Raw genomic sequence first — 15,218 nt, forward strand, 5'->3', positions numbered from 1 at the left:
CCCTTTCAGTTCTAAAAATTTGTGATTGGTATGTGATATGTAATGAGTAGCTATCATCACTAATATGCTGTGCATTCATTTAAATTTCCCCCAGAACCTTAGATTGTTGTGTTTTATTTTCTTTGTACCAAACAGGATTTGCCCAATAACATGATCCATCAGGTGCCAATTAAATCACTCCCTCAAGAATGGCTTTGGTGTGAAACGTGGTGTGATGATGCCTCTAAGAAAAGGGCAAAAACAATAGATTTGGTAAGTTGTCTATGGTTCTTTTCTGCATCTCAGTCCAGTATAATTTACAACTAGATCATTATTAACACATAGAGTCTTATTTAGTCTTCTTCGTAGTTGTGCAGGTTGGGGACTGCAGCATGTCTTACGGTAACACCCATAGATCTCTACTGCTTACAGCAGGCAGCCAAGTCCTCTAGTGTCTGATGGGGCTGTTTTCACTACTTAAAATCAGTAAAGTTACTACTTGTCTTATGGGATTATCTCTGTGCCTTGTGATTTTACCACAGGAACTTTCTTTTCCTACTTTCCTGTCACTCCCCACAACTTCGTGGAAGCTTTATGTGACCTACTACCACAATGCTTCTACTAATCTGTCATCTGATTCCTCAGTGTTATTCTTTTTGTTCAGTTGGGATTTATAACCTAAGAACAGGCACACCTTTGAATTCCGTATAATGTTCCCTGTCTTCAGCTTGGTTGAAGTATGCGATTTGGGTTTCCACAGTGTAATAATCCAATGACCAAAGAGCCCAAGCTAGAAGCAGCTGTTCGAATTGTCCCAGAGTGGCAGGACTACGACCAGGAGATCAAGCAGCTACAGACCCGCTTCCAGAGGGAGAAAGAGATGGGAATGCTGGATAAGGAGAAGACAATACAAGAGTCAGGCTGGGAAGGTAGGTCCAACCTTTGGTTTTAGGGAAGTACTTATTTGAGTTTCTGATTTGTGTTTATTGCAAAAACAATAGAATAATGAATAAAAGGAATCTCAGCCCTTCTGTCTTGACATCAACCAGTGTATATTTTTCTTTTTCTTTTAGTTGTCCTAAATGGTATGTATTAATACACTTCCTGTTCTCTTTGCTTTGCCTTTTTTTTTTCTTCTTTTTTTGAGAAAAGGTGCTTTAAGTGAGATTATTGTTATTTAGGCTTGTGAGTTCTGTGATATAAGACAAGCAGGGAGTCTTCTGGTAGCCTGTTTGGGTCTGAGGCTCCATGTTCTTACCTCCATCTGACAAGCCTCATACTATACTATTTTGAGGATCTCTTGTCAGATTCCTTGTTTTTCTTTTTTTTTTTTTAATTAAATCTCTCCAGGCACTAGTAAATGAACACATTTAGGATCAAGACAAAGTAGATACTGATTTGAAAAAAATGTTTTTTCAAAGAAGCATATTGGGGTGGAGAATGGAGTGTTTGTATTTAATTTAGGCTAAGAATAGAAGGGATAAATCTTCATGTAATATTTTCCCTACTCTTTGTACATCTCAAATGGTATACAGTTGACAAAAATCATTAGAATACAAAAATGACCTTTTTTAAACTATTAATAAGCTGAGATCTGGATTTTTAACATATATTCAGCTCAAAAGTAATTCTAAAAAAGGAATTATAGAACATGAGTGATTTACCTAATCATCTTGAAGACTGTACCATGATGTATCATGGCCAAGAGACTGAATATTCACCATAAAAATAATGGAAATTCACTAGTGAAAGCTGAAGATACATGGGTAAAGAATGTAGACATACTGTTCATATAAGAGGAGAACACAAATAATAAGTGGAGTTGAGGAAATAATAATCACATTAAAGGAATCTGTCGTTAATATATACTCCATTGAGAAAATATGCTTATTAATACTGATGATGCCACTTGTTGGGGAGACGATGAAGAAACTTCTCTGGGTCTGCCTTGCCGAAGCTTTGTGCATTAGAACAATCCTTGTTAAAAAGCAATAAATTGGGGGGCCTGGGTGGCTTAGTTGGCTAAGTGTCTGACTCTTGATTTTGGCTCAGGTCGTGATGCCAAGGTTGTAGGAGCAAGTCTAGCTGTCAGGCTGTGCTGGGTGTGGAGCCTGCTTAAGATTCTCTCCCTTTCCCCATGCCCCCTTCCATTCTCTATTGCCCTCTCTCTTTAAAAAAAAAAAAAGGCAATAAATCAGCTATCAGGAACCATTAACATGTTTATTCCCTCAGTAATTCCTTTCTTGAGAATTTACCTTAAAGAAGTAAGTCCATATAAGGAAAAAGTCATATACATGGAAAAATTTATTATTTATAAATTTATTAAAAACAGTTTAAACATCCAAGAATAGAGAATGGTAAGTGAGCTTCACTTTTATTTAGGAAGATGTTTATATGTTATTAAGTGAAAAAAGAAGAATCCTGACTAAATATACATGCGTTTTTACCAGAAGTAAATATTGTATTTGTGAAAACAGTTCTGCTGGAGTGGGCATATGCGGGTAGTTTCTAAAAACAAAAAGGCCTTTAAGAATTTTTTTTTTTGTTTTCAAAATATAATACAAGCACACCAGACTAAAGCTCCTAAAATTTAAAAAGAGAGATAGAAGGGAGGTGGGGCCATAACTGATAAGTTACAATATTGGCAAGAAAAATCCAGTCTGTATTTTTGTAACTTGAGGATCAACCATTTTATTTTCAATTGTTCTCTTTTCCCATAGGACCTCAGAAACGAGAAGAGTTATGATCTTCATTCACAGGAGGATAGGAAATTACACCATTTGAAAAACACTTTTTATATGAAATGCTAGTTTTTTTCTGATCTGTCTTTGCAACTGCTGATAAACTGGCTGGGCAGGCGTGCCACACCTTTTGATTCTGAGCATTTGATTTTGACTTCTGCACACCAGTGGGCTCTGGATCTTTGGAGTTAAGACTCTATTGGATTTGTACCTCAGAGGAAGACAAGTGGCTGATCTTTTGAGACTCTGTAAAGAGCGATCTTCTAACCAGAGGGAAAGTGGCAAAGGCAACTGGGAGAAAATGAGTCCTGTGGTGCCCACACCCAAGAGCACACACATGCTGCACCACCACAGGAAGCCATCCAGGCAGAGCCGCCATGTTCTTCCTTACCTCAGTTTACTGGCAGCGGAGCTCAGTCTGCAGCTCAGTGCTGTGGTGGCAGAAGTCTTGTCAGGGTCCACACACCTTGAGGTTTTTGCCAGTGCCGCTCCTGTGTCCTTTTGTTCTCTTCCCCAGCATTAGGTTCATTGTCAAATTGAAACCCAACCAACAATCATGTGTCCTGGGGGTTGGCTCGTTGCAGATTAATTTGGGGATGGGATGGGGTGGATTGGGGTGAGGGTAGGGAAAATATCAGGAATAGGAGGACTCTAAGGTGTTCGGGGGGGAGGTGAGGAAGACAGAAATTTGCCATTCTCTTTTATAAACCGTTAGTACCATGTGACTAATTTGAAATGAAAACATGATTCTTATTCCCCACTCAACCCCAGTAAACTTTTTAGGTAATTGTTTTGTAAACAATTTTTGTATTTGTGAATGTCTTTGCTTTTTCTTCCCACTTTCTAAAAAAAAAAAGTGTGTTATTGATTTCCTTACTGGATATAGCCATAGTGAGCCCCTCTGACGATCCATCTTGCAGGGCTCACGCTCCCTCAGGAAGGTCATCGCATCATCCATCCCTTCATTCCTGGGGAAGAAGGGGGGTTCCTCTCTCAGACCTAGGCAAAGTTAGGTTTGACTTTTCTCTGTGAAGGACTCCCAGAGCTGAGAAGAGGAGGGGTGTTGACTATGTAATTCGTGTTTCTCTGTACACTGGTCTGTATTCCTTTTAGTTTAGTACTGTGGGTTGCCTTTGGTTTGCCAAAATTGCCCGTGTACCACCTGTTCTGACTGCACATAATCACATTTCAACATTAGCCCTTTAGTCACTGCTTTTCGTGTTTTTACTTTAGCATCCCAGAATGGCCCTTCTGGAGTAGCCTCTCCTGATGAGTAGGCAATGCAGGGAGGCACCCACAGGGAGTCTTCTGGTGTTTTGTTGGCCTGAATGGGCGTAAGGCTCTAGGTCCTTTCCTCCATCTGCTCAGGCTGCAAGGTGTAGCAGCAAGAGCACTCCCATGGACTGCACCTCCTTCCAGTGTGAACTGCTTTCGTCTCTAATATTTTGCCTCCTTTTTAAAAATGTGAGGAGGGACTACAGATGAATAGCTGAATCCTCACTCTTCCTCATCAGGGAACAATGATTTGCAGTCTTTTTTAAAAATCAAAGTCTTATGACAAATATTAAATAATTAATTTTTTCCATATTCACATAAGCAAAAGTTAGCTTAGGAGTCAGTCTGAAGGAGCTTTTCAGTTTGCTTTCGTAATTAAATTAAAAATTGGGAAGAGGGGAACTCAAAAGATTTTTAGAAAATTTATCCAAGTCTAAAAAGTCCCTTAGAATCATAGCTGTTGACAAGTCTGTAGCTTGAGTTTTCCTTGCCCTGCTGCTCACCTGGTCGGAGCAACTGAAGGGATAGAATCAATGAGAGCAAAAAACATTTGCTCAGCTTCATCTTAGATTTAAGTAAACCTTCAGAGAGGCTTTTGCCGCTGCTTTGGTTTACAACTATAAAAGGAATTGTGCATTTTCTGAGTTTATTTTCTGGGAGATTGAACAAGAAATACTGAAGGCATTCAGGTATGCTTTTTAAATGCTGATTCCCTTGGGACATGGAACAGTCACCTTTCTTCATGTCTTTCCACCAAGTGTTGTATGCATATTCCATGTGAGGAAGGTACAGTGTGAAATCTGTTCTCTGTGTAGTATGTGTGTCCTCACTGCCTTACCCATCACCACCCTAAACATAAGTCTTACCAATAACTGAATCTATGTAAGACCTAGTTTGCTTTTGAAGTAGTCTAGGGCCTTCCTTCTCTTGGTTCATGTGTCGTTAGCATCTGTCAGGTTGAACCTCTAATGCCCTAGGAAATGATAATACCACTAAAATTTGGTCTTGGTCAGCTTTGTCTGTGTCTCTACTATGTGAAAGCAAATAGTGACCGAAAAGATAGATTTTTTTTTTTCCAAGACGCAAGAGATGATTGCACTGAAACACTCAAGCTTCTGGAAACTATTCACAGTGCATTGTTTTTAACCATCAGTTATTTATATGTAATGGAGTTTTTTGTCTCATCATGCTATAATAGAAAATTTTCTTTCTGAATCAGTGCCAGAGTAATGTAAAATAATGTGACATTTCAGAGTGACATGCAGCAGTGTGAATTTTTATGTTCTATGAACAGTGGTATTTGAGATCAAAACCCATGCACACAACCTGCTGCTGGAGCTGTCGGGACATGACTGTGTTTGTTTTAAAATTGTACTCAATACTTACCACACTCAGAATGATGACACATTGGTATTCCATAAGGTTGATAAAGTGCAGAAGCTCAAAATGTGGCATTTCAAATGGAAACATACAGATATGTGCCTATCTACTACACACATATGCCTCATGGTAGGCCCGTGTGTTGTGTGAACTCAGCTCGTGGGAGAGCAAAGATTATTAATAGAAATCATTTCCAGGAATGGAGCTTAATGAACTTTGCTGTCCTCAAGTCCTCATATAAACCATGTTGAGGCTCTGCTTGAATGAACAACCTTTGCCTGGTTGCAGGGACTCAGTCCCTGAATGAAGGGCCAAAAGCTAGGGGTGGCATTGCAGTTTTCAGAAGAGACTGGCCCAAGTAATAGGAAGGAAATCCCAGTTTCCTTTAGCTGGGAGTTATACTAGAAGGACACCATAATTTGGAATAAGTCAGGTACCACTCTCCTTGCAACAAGTAAAATTATTCTCCTTACCCACATCTACCCTAGGAGTAAATTTGGGTACTTAAATGCAGTCCTTTTCTAAAATTGTCATGAGTGATTAAAAGAAATAATTCAACTCGAGTTACAAGGGAATTTCTAGTGCATTTTAAAAATATAATGTTAGTGCTATGGCATCAAATTTCATGGAAATGGAAATGTTTTGGTAAAGTCACCTAATGGAAACTGTTGGCAACAACAAATGGAAGGTGGATTGTGTGCAAAATTATTTAAATATCTATTCCATTATGTAATTTTAATAATTTTTAAGTATTTGATTTTATGGGGATTTTTTTTGGGATAATGAGTTAAAAATAGCTATCGTGTCTAGTTTGGTGGGATGACATTTTTTTAAATTCAATTCATGTTTTCCCTACTCGATGTAGTGGGGGAATATCTCAGTCATGACTTTGGTAATTACCTGATTGAATTCAAGCTAATTAGACTTCATTAACTCAGGTTGTGATTGCTATTTCAAACTCTCTGGAGGATACCAGTTTTCTTTCATTTGGTATTTGTTCTCTTGATCTAATACAGAAATGACACTCCTGGGTAGCTGTGAGCTACTGCATGGAGTAGTGGATCTCTTCTCTTCAGGGTGCCATCGAGTGCTGACAGTTTATAAAAAGAAACCACAAAATCAGCTTCAAGCAGCTGCATGCTCCCCAAAAGTAGTGCATTAAGTTTGAACTCCCTGATAATGATTTTCTAAGCAAGAGGCTATCTCCTGAGTCTTAAATTACCTAGCAACACAGAGGCCAAATGTGGAAGATTTAAGAGGAAACAAGTTAGGTTATGAGCTAAGACTATCCCACCTGTAATTTATGCATTGCCTTACTTGTCCCTGTTTAGATTTCCAGAGATGGGGCATAATTCCTCTTCAAAATAAAAGTAGCAAAATCTAAGTCAACAATTTGAGGAAAAGATTATCAAGTATCATATTTTCCCACCAGTTATCCTTGGTAATAACACGGTAAACCTAGAAAAATGAAAAAAAAAATTAGAGTTTTTAAAGAAAGTTATGTATTAGAAAACCTTCTTTATAACTATTTTGTTTTACTGTAATCCTGTTCCATCAAATGCAACATAGGTCCAGGAGCTGCCCCTTGCTTGGGAACAAGCACTGGGGCTCTTAATGTCTGCAGAGCCCTCTGCACCTGAAATAAACTGAGAATGAATTTCCTGGTACTGTAATGAAAATAAGGTCTGCTCAACACAATAAACTTTTCCCTGTCTTCTTAAAAACCATCTGGTCAGTCATTCAGCTTTTACGTTTTGGAAGGACATACTCATTAGAACATGAAGTTCCACCCTTTCGTGTGACAGAAGAAGCAGGCTTAGACAGGAATGAGAGCTTTACCTGAATGTCTCCTCTGGTGTTGGAGCTGAGTCCAGTTGCTGTCAATTCTCTGGATTCTCACAATAAAACCCATGCCTTTTCAAGGTCTCCAACCTTGGGGAACTGCCGCTGGGGGTTCTTGAAGGCAAGCTGCCCTAGGAAGGCTAACCGTAACAAGAAGGATGGCAGAGAATTTGAACATTTTACACATTCTTTGAACTCCTACTTGGGCTAGACTTGAAGATATGGTTCTTGACATTCAGATGCTAATTGGACACTGCAAGCTAGTGTAATGAGTGATCTTGCTGAGGTAGAGGTCAGGGAGTGGGACCGAGTGGCTGTGACACGCAACAGAGGGCACCTAAGTTGGAAGAGAAGACGGATTTGTTTGGCAGTCGGGAAAAGCTTCTACAAATGACACTTAAATTGAAGCCTGAGGAATAAGTAGGAGTTATCCATGTAGGATGTGGGAGGTAGGGATAGAAAAGGAGGAGCAGGAAATGGTGTGTCTCATTTAGGAGCTGTAAGTAAAACTAGAATTGTATCTGGGAGAGAAGTTCTGAGGCAGGGATCTGAGTTTGATCCAAAGACCACAAGAAAGCCCAAGTGGTTTTTAACTGGGTACCAACGTGAAATTGGCTTTTTCTTGTAATGAACTTTTTATTGGCAAACAGCACATAAGGCCCCAAGGACACAAACACATCTTGATGGATTTTGAAGGTGAAGACTTGTGTAACCATTACCGAGATAAGTAAAAAAATGTTGGATTTTATTTTAAATAACATTTAAACATCTTACTACCATCTGGCTTCCTGTAATGGCAAGAGTGTCTTGTATCAGACAAACCCTCCTATTGATAATTATACACATTTCTGAAATGCACTGGAAAGTGAGGAAAGTGACCAAGACAGGCAAAAACTAGAGGGGACTCTATCCACTGAAAGAAGAGTTAACACGTTGGATAATATCCACAGTAAAATGACTGTTCCTCATGTGGCCAACAGGGAATAAAACAAAAAGTGGTAGTCCCATGAGATTGAAGAGCCAAGTCAGAATTCAGGGCTTTTGGAGCAGCTTGGAAATTGGAGGGGGAAATCCCAGAAAAGAAACAACAGAGCCTTGAGTTTGCCTGACACCCCTCAAATACTTTGCTGGCTCCTAAATTACACATGAACTGGATAGGATTCCAGGGAACCTAACAGAAAGCAATGACTGGAATGCTGGAGAGACTGAGAGGCTGAGATTTCAACAGATGTCTGGTGCTGGGGAGGGAAAGTTTGGAATTTATGTCTCACCACATTAGGAGATGTAGTAAATATTCGGGGCTTTTCATTGAAAACCTAGTAGGTCATGCCCTAGGTTGAGAACCGCAGCTCAGAACTCAGCTCTAGGCCCTAGGCCTAAGGGCAGAACTAAAACAGACCCGTTTTAATAGAGCCTAAAATAAAGTCTTCAAAGAAGGTGATCTGCTAGTGACTTAACTGCCTACTAAACCAAACTCCATAATTCAGGATCTCTACAACATATTATCCAGAATGTCCAGGATACAATTATAAATCATAAGACAGAAGAAGAAACAGGAATGATTGAAACATAACCAAGAAAACAAAAGCAGACCCACAAATAAGCAAGATGTTAACATTATTGAATAAGAATTAAAAAAAAAAAAATACCTTAAAGGAGCTATAGAAAGTGATAAATACAAAGGATCGAGATGTGGGGAATTTTCGAAGAGACATACAATTTAAAAAAAATTAATTTCATGGAAAGGCTTAAATGATTAAACACTGCAGGGGTGACTGTATGGCTCAACCAGTTGTGTCTGACTTGATTTTGGCTCAGGTCACAATCTCAGGATTGTGAGATTGAGCCCCTTGTCGGCCTCTGTGCTGGGGATGGAACCTGCTTAAGATTCTCTCCCTCTCATTCTGTCCCCTCAAAAGTCTGTTAAAAATTAAACACTGCAAAAGAAAGGATCAGTGAACTTGAAAACAGGTTAATAGGAAGTATGCAAATTGAAGAGCAAAGAGGGAAAAAAAAAAGAAAAATGAACAGAGATGTAATAACCTGTGAGGCAATAGTAAACGATGTAACAAATATACTAAGTGGAGTCCTTAGATGAATAAGAGAAACGCTCAGAGGGGAAAAAAAAAAAAAACCACATGGAATAAATTTGGGAGAAATATTGGCAGAACTTTTTCTTTTTTTTTCCCCATTTTATTTATTTTTTTCAGCATAACAGTATTCATTGTTTTTGCACAACACCCAGTGCTCCATGCAAAACGTGCCCTCCCTATTACCCATCACCTGTTCCCCCAACCTCCCACCCCTGACCCTTCAAAACCCTCAGGTTGTTTTTCAGAGTCCATAGTCTCTTATGGTTCGCCTCCCCTCCCCAATGTCCATAGCCCCCTCCCCCTCTCCCAATCCCACCTCCCCCCAGCAACCCCCAGTTTGTTTTGTGAGATTAAGAGTCATTTATGGTTTGTCTCCCTCCCAATCCCATCTTGTTTCATTTATTCTTCTCCTATCCCCCTAACCCCCCATGTTGCTTCTCCATGTCCTCATATCAGGGAGATCATATGATAGTTGTCTTTCTCCGATTGACTTATTTCACTAAGCATGATACGCTCTAGTTCCATCCATGTCATCGCAAATGGCAAGATTTCATTTCTTTTGATGGCTGCATAGTATTCCATTGTGTATATATACCACATCTTCTTTATCCATTCATCTGTTGATGGACATCTAGGTTCTTTCCATAGTTTGGCTATTGTAGACATTGCTGCTATAAACATTCGGGTACACGTGCCCCTTCGGATCACTACGTCTGTATCTTTAGGGTAAATACCCAGTAGTGCAATTGCTGGGTCATAGGGTAGTTCTATTTTCAACATTTTGAGGAACCTCCATGCTGTTTTCCAGAGTGGTTGCACCAGCCTGCATTCCCACCAACAGTGTAGGAGGGTTCCCCTTTCTCCGCATCCTCGCCAGCATCTGTCATTTCCTGACTTGTTAATTTTAGCCATTCTGACTGGTGTGAGGTGATATCTCATTGTGGTTTTGATTTGTATTTCCCTGATGCCGAGTGACGTGGAGCACTTTTTCATGTGTCTGTTGGCCATCTGGATGTCTTCTTTGCAGAAATGTCTGTTCCTGTCCTCTGCCCATTTCTTGATTGGATTGTTTGTTCTTTGGGTGTTGAGTTTGCTAAGTTCCTTATAGATTTTGGATACTAGCCCTTTATCTGATATGTCGTTTGCAAATATCTTCTCCCATTCTGTCAGTTGTCTTTTGGTTTTGTGAACTGTTTCCTTTGCTGTGCAAAAGCTTTTGATCTTGATGAAATCCCAATAGTTCATTTTTGCCTTTGCTTCCCTTGCCTTTGCCGTTGTTCCTAGGAAGATGTTGCTACGTCTGAGGTCGAAGAGGTTGCTGCCTGCATTCTCCTCAAGGATTTTGATGGATTCCTTTCTCACATTGAGGTCCTTCATCCATTTGGAGTCTATTTTTGTGTGTGGTGTAAGGAAGTGGTCCAATTTCATTTTTCTGCATGTGGCTGTCCAATTTTCCCAGCACCATTTATTGAAGAGGCTGTCTTTTTTCCATTGGACATTCTTTCCTGCTTTGTCGAAGATTAGTTGACCATAGAGTTGAGGGTCGATTTCTGGGCTCTCTTTTCTGTTCCACTGATCTATGTGTCTGTTTTTGTGCCAGTACCATGTTGTCTTGATGATGACAGCTTTGTAATAGAGCTTGAAGTCCGGAATTGTGATGCCACCAACTTTGGCTTTCTTTTTCAATATTCCTTTGGCTATTCGAGGTCTTTTCTGGTTTCATATAAATTTTAGGATTATTTGTTCCATTTCTTTGAAAAAAATGGATGGTATTTTGATAGGGATTGCATTAAATGTGTAGATTGCTTTAGGTAGCATGGACATTTTCACAATATTTATTCTTCCAATCCAGGAGCATGGAACATTTTTCCATTTCTTTGTTTCTTCCTCAATTTCTTTCATGAGTACTTTATAATTTTCTGTGTATAGATTCTTAGCCTCTCTGGTTAGGTTTATTCCTAGGTATCTTATAGTTTTGGGTGCAATTGTAAATGGGATTGACTCCTTAATTTCTCATTCTTTTGTCTTGTTGGTGTACAGAAATGCAATTGATTTCTGTGCATTGATTTTATATCCTGACACTTTACTGAATTCCTGTACAAGTTCTAGCAGTTTTGGAGTGGAGTCTTTTGGGTTTTCCACATATAGTATCATATCATCTGCGAAGAGTGATAGTTTGACTTCTTCTTTACCAATTTGGATGCCTTTAATTTCTTTTTGTTGTCTGATTGCTGAGGCTAGGACTTCTAGTACTATGTTGAATAGCAGTGGTGATAATGGACATCCCTGCCGTGTTCCTGACCTTAGCGGAAAAGCTTTCAGTTTTTCTCCATTGAGAATGATATTTGCGGTGGGTTTTTCATAGATGGCTTTGATAATATTGAGGTATGTGCCCTCTATCCCTACACTTTGAAGAGTTTTGATCAGGAAGGGATGCTGTACTTTGTCAAATGCTTTTTCAGCATCTATTGAGAGTATCATATGGTTCTTGTTCTTTCTTTTATTAATGTGTTCTATCACATTGATTGATTTGCGGATGTTGAACCAACCCTGCAGCCCTGGAATAAATCCCACTTGATCGTGGTGAATAATCCTTTTAATGTACTGTTGAATTCTATTGCCTAGTATTTTGGCGAGAATTTTTGCATCTGTGTTCATCAAGGATATTGGTCTGTAGTTCTCTTTTTTGGTGGGATCCCTGTCTGGTTTTGGGATCAAGGTGATGCTGGCCTCATAGAATGAGTTTGGAAATTTTCCTTCCATTTCTATTTTTTGGAACAGTTTCAGGAGAATAGGAATGAGTTCTTCTTTAAATGTTTGGTAGAATTCCCCTGGGAAGCCGTCTGGCCCTGGGCTTTTGTTTGTTTGGAGATTTTTGATGACTGTTTCAATCTCCTTACTGGTTATGGGCCTGTTCAGGTTTTCTATTTCTCCCTCATTCAGTTGTGGTAGTTTATATGTCTCAGGAATGCATCCATTTCTTCCAGATTGTCCAATTTGTTGGCGTAGAGTTGCTCATAGTATGTTCTTATAATTGTCTGTATTTCTTTGGTGTTAGTTGTGATCTCTCCTCTTTCATTCATGATTTTATTGATTTGGGTCCTTTCTCTTTTCTTTTTGATGAGTCTGGCCAGGGGTTTATCAATCTTATTGATTCTTTCAAAGAACCAGCTCCTAGTTTCATTGATTTTTTCTATTGTTTTTTTGGTTTCTATTTCATTGATTTCTGCTCTGATCTTTATGATTTCTCTTCTCCTGCTGGGTTTAGGGTTTCTTTCTTGTTCTTTCTCCAGCTCCTTTACATGTAGGGTTAGGTTGTGTACTTGAGACCTTTCTTGTTTCTTGAGAAAGGCTTGTACCGCTATATATTTTCCTCTCAGGACTGCCTTTGCTGTGTCCCATAGATTTTGAACTGTTGTGTTTTCATTATCATTTGTTTCCATGAATTTTTTCAGTTCTTCTTTAATTTCCTGGTTGACCCATTCATTCTTTAGAAGGATGCTGTTTAGTCTCCATGTATTTGGGTTCTTTCCAGCTTTCCTCTTGTGATTGAGTTCTACCTTCAGAGCATTGTGGTCTGAAAATATGCAGGGAATGATCCCAATCTTTTGATACCGGTTGAGACCTGATTTGTGACCCAGGATGTGATCTATTCTGGAGAAGGTTCCATGTGCACTAGAGAAGAATGTGTATTCTGTTGCTTTGGGATGAAATGTTCTGAATATATCTGTGATGTCCATCTGGTCCAGTGTGTCATTTAAGGCCTTTATTTCCTTGTTGATCTTTTGCTTGGATGATCTGTCCATTTCAGTGAGGGGAGTGTTAACGTCCCCTACTATTATTGTATTATTATTGATGTGTTTCTTTGATTTTGTTATTAATTGGTTGATATAGTTGGCTGCTCCCACGTTAGGGGCATAGATATTTAAAATGGTTAGATCTTCTTGTTGGACAGACCCTTTGAGTAGGATATAGTGTCCTTCCTCATCTCTTATTATAGTCTTTGGCTTAAAATCTAATTGATCTGATAGAAGGATTGCCACCCCAGCTTTCTTCTGATGCCCATTAGCATGGTAAATTGTTTTCCACCCCCTCACTTTAAATCTGGAGGTGTCTTCGCGTCTAAAATGAGTTTCTTGTAGGCAACATACTGATGGGTTTTGTTTTTTTATCCATTCTGATACCCTGTGTCTTTTGATTGGGGCATTTAGCCCATTAACATTCAGGGTAACTATTGAGAGATATGAATTTAGTGCCATTATGAGTCTGTAAGGTGACTGTTACTGTATATTGTCTCTGTACCTTTCTGATCTACTACTTTTAGGCTCTCTCTTTGCTTAGAGGACCCCTTTCAATATTTCCTGTAGAGCTGGTTTGGTGTTTGCAAATTCTTTCAGTTTTTGTTTGTCCTGGAAGCTTTTCAATGATAGCCTAGCTGGATAGAGTATTCTTGGCTGCATGTTTTTCTCGTTGAGTGCTCTGAATATATCATGCTAGCTCTTCCTGGCCTGCCAGGTCTCTGTGGATAAGTCTGCTGAATATTGGCAGAACTTTTTCAAAATGTGATTAAAAATATCAACTCATGGATCTAAGAAACTTGGTGACCCTGGTAATGTAGTTTCTTAAAAATTCTCTATACCTAGATTTGAGGTCCTGGCTAGCTAGGGTCCAGTGAGCTAGCTTAAACACCCAATTAAGTTCACACCCTCAACCACTTTACTAGTTGGACATGCACACTCTGGGCCACTATCCACCCACACTAATAACCTAAGGCCAGGTACCAGACAGCCAGTGACAGGGCCTTTGCTCTAGAGCCCACTGGAATTCTTCAAATTAACTAGTCCTAATCCTTCTTTCCCTTCCTTGTCCATTCATTCCTGGGGAAACCACAATAAAGATTCTTGCCCACAGGTCTTACCTTGTCTTTCTCCTCAAGGCCTACCTTAGTGTTTCCCCTGAGTGATCCTGCGTGGTGTGAAATGTGAAAATCACAAAATTGTGACACTCTTCAGGTTTCTAACTATATGTCACACACCCCCAAAAGCAGGATAAATATAAAGGCCACACTTTAGGCACATCTTAGTCAAATGCTAAAAAACAGAGATAAAGAAAATCTTTTAAAAGTAACCAGGAAAACAAGACACATGATACACAAGAACAATAATAAGAATGATAGCTGACTTTTCAACAGGAAAAAAACAGATGACAGTGAAATAACATTTTTAAAGTGCTAAAAGAAGGAAAAGCTGTTTTAACATTCTATGTGTGAGAGAAATATTCTTTGAAAATGAAAGCAAAATATAATCATTTCAGAATAACAATGAAAAAAGAATTCATCCCCAATTGATCTGAACTATAAGAAAATGTTAAAGGTTCCTTAGACTGAAAGGGAAATGATGCCAGATAGTATGCAGATCCACAGGAAAGAGGAACACTGGAAATAGTAAATGTGTGGGTAAATATACTATTTTTTTCTTTAAGAGACTATTGATTGCTTAAAGCAAAAATAATACCTACAATAATAATATATACATATATATATAGAAGTAAAATATATGACCACTTCACAAAAGATGGGAGTTGTAAGATTCTTACTTGCATGTGAATTGGTATGATAGTAATGCAAGATAAACTGATAAGCTGAGTGAGCATACTGTTTTCCCTAGAATACATTAAAAAACAAACAAGCAAACAAAAAACACAATTATAGAAGACCCACCCCCAACCGATGGAGATAGAATGCAATGCTTAAACTTTTTTAATTAAAGAAAACCAAACAAATGTGAAAATCAATCAATCCAATAGAAGCAGGAAAAGAGGAACAAAGGAACAGATGCAGAGGAGATACATACTAAACAAATAGCCAAATAGCAGACCTTAAACTGAAAAAAAAAAAAAAAAATCAGTG

The 15,218-nt window shown here is 38.9% G+C and overlaps 1 protein-coding gene across 2 annotated transcripts in view; it reads left to right on the plus strand.

Moving 5' to 3' along the window:
• UGGT1 (UDP-glucose glycoprotein glucosyltransferase 1) overlaps positions 1-7,099 on the plus strand; it is a 117,764-nt gene extending 110,665 nt beyond the window's left edge. For both annotated transcript variants that reach the window (XM_046018854.1, XM_046018856.1), the window contains 3 exons: positions 136-252; positions 740-908; positions 2,700-7,099. In XM_046018854.1, the coding sequence (XP_045874810.1) occupies positions 136-252; positions 740-908; positions 2,700-2,725 (312 nt within the window). In that variant the 3' untranslated portion in view covers positions 2,726-7,099. The remainder of the gene's footprint in view (positions 1-135; positions 253-739; positions 909-2,699) is intronic.
• Positions 7,100-15,218: the final 8,119 nt, after the last annotated feature.

The sequence above is a fragment of the Meles meles genome, chromosome 9 (genome assembly GCF_922984935.1).
Source record: "Meles meles chromosome 9, mMelMel3.1 paternal haplotype, whole genome shotgun sequence".
Taxonomy (NCBI): Eukaryota; Metazoa; Chordata; class Mammalia; order Carnivora; family Mustelidae; genus Meles; species Meles meles.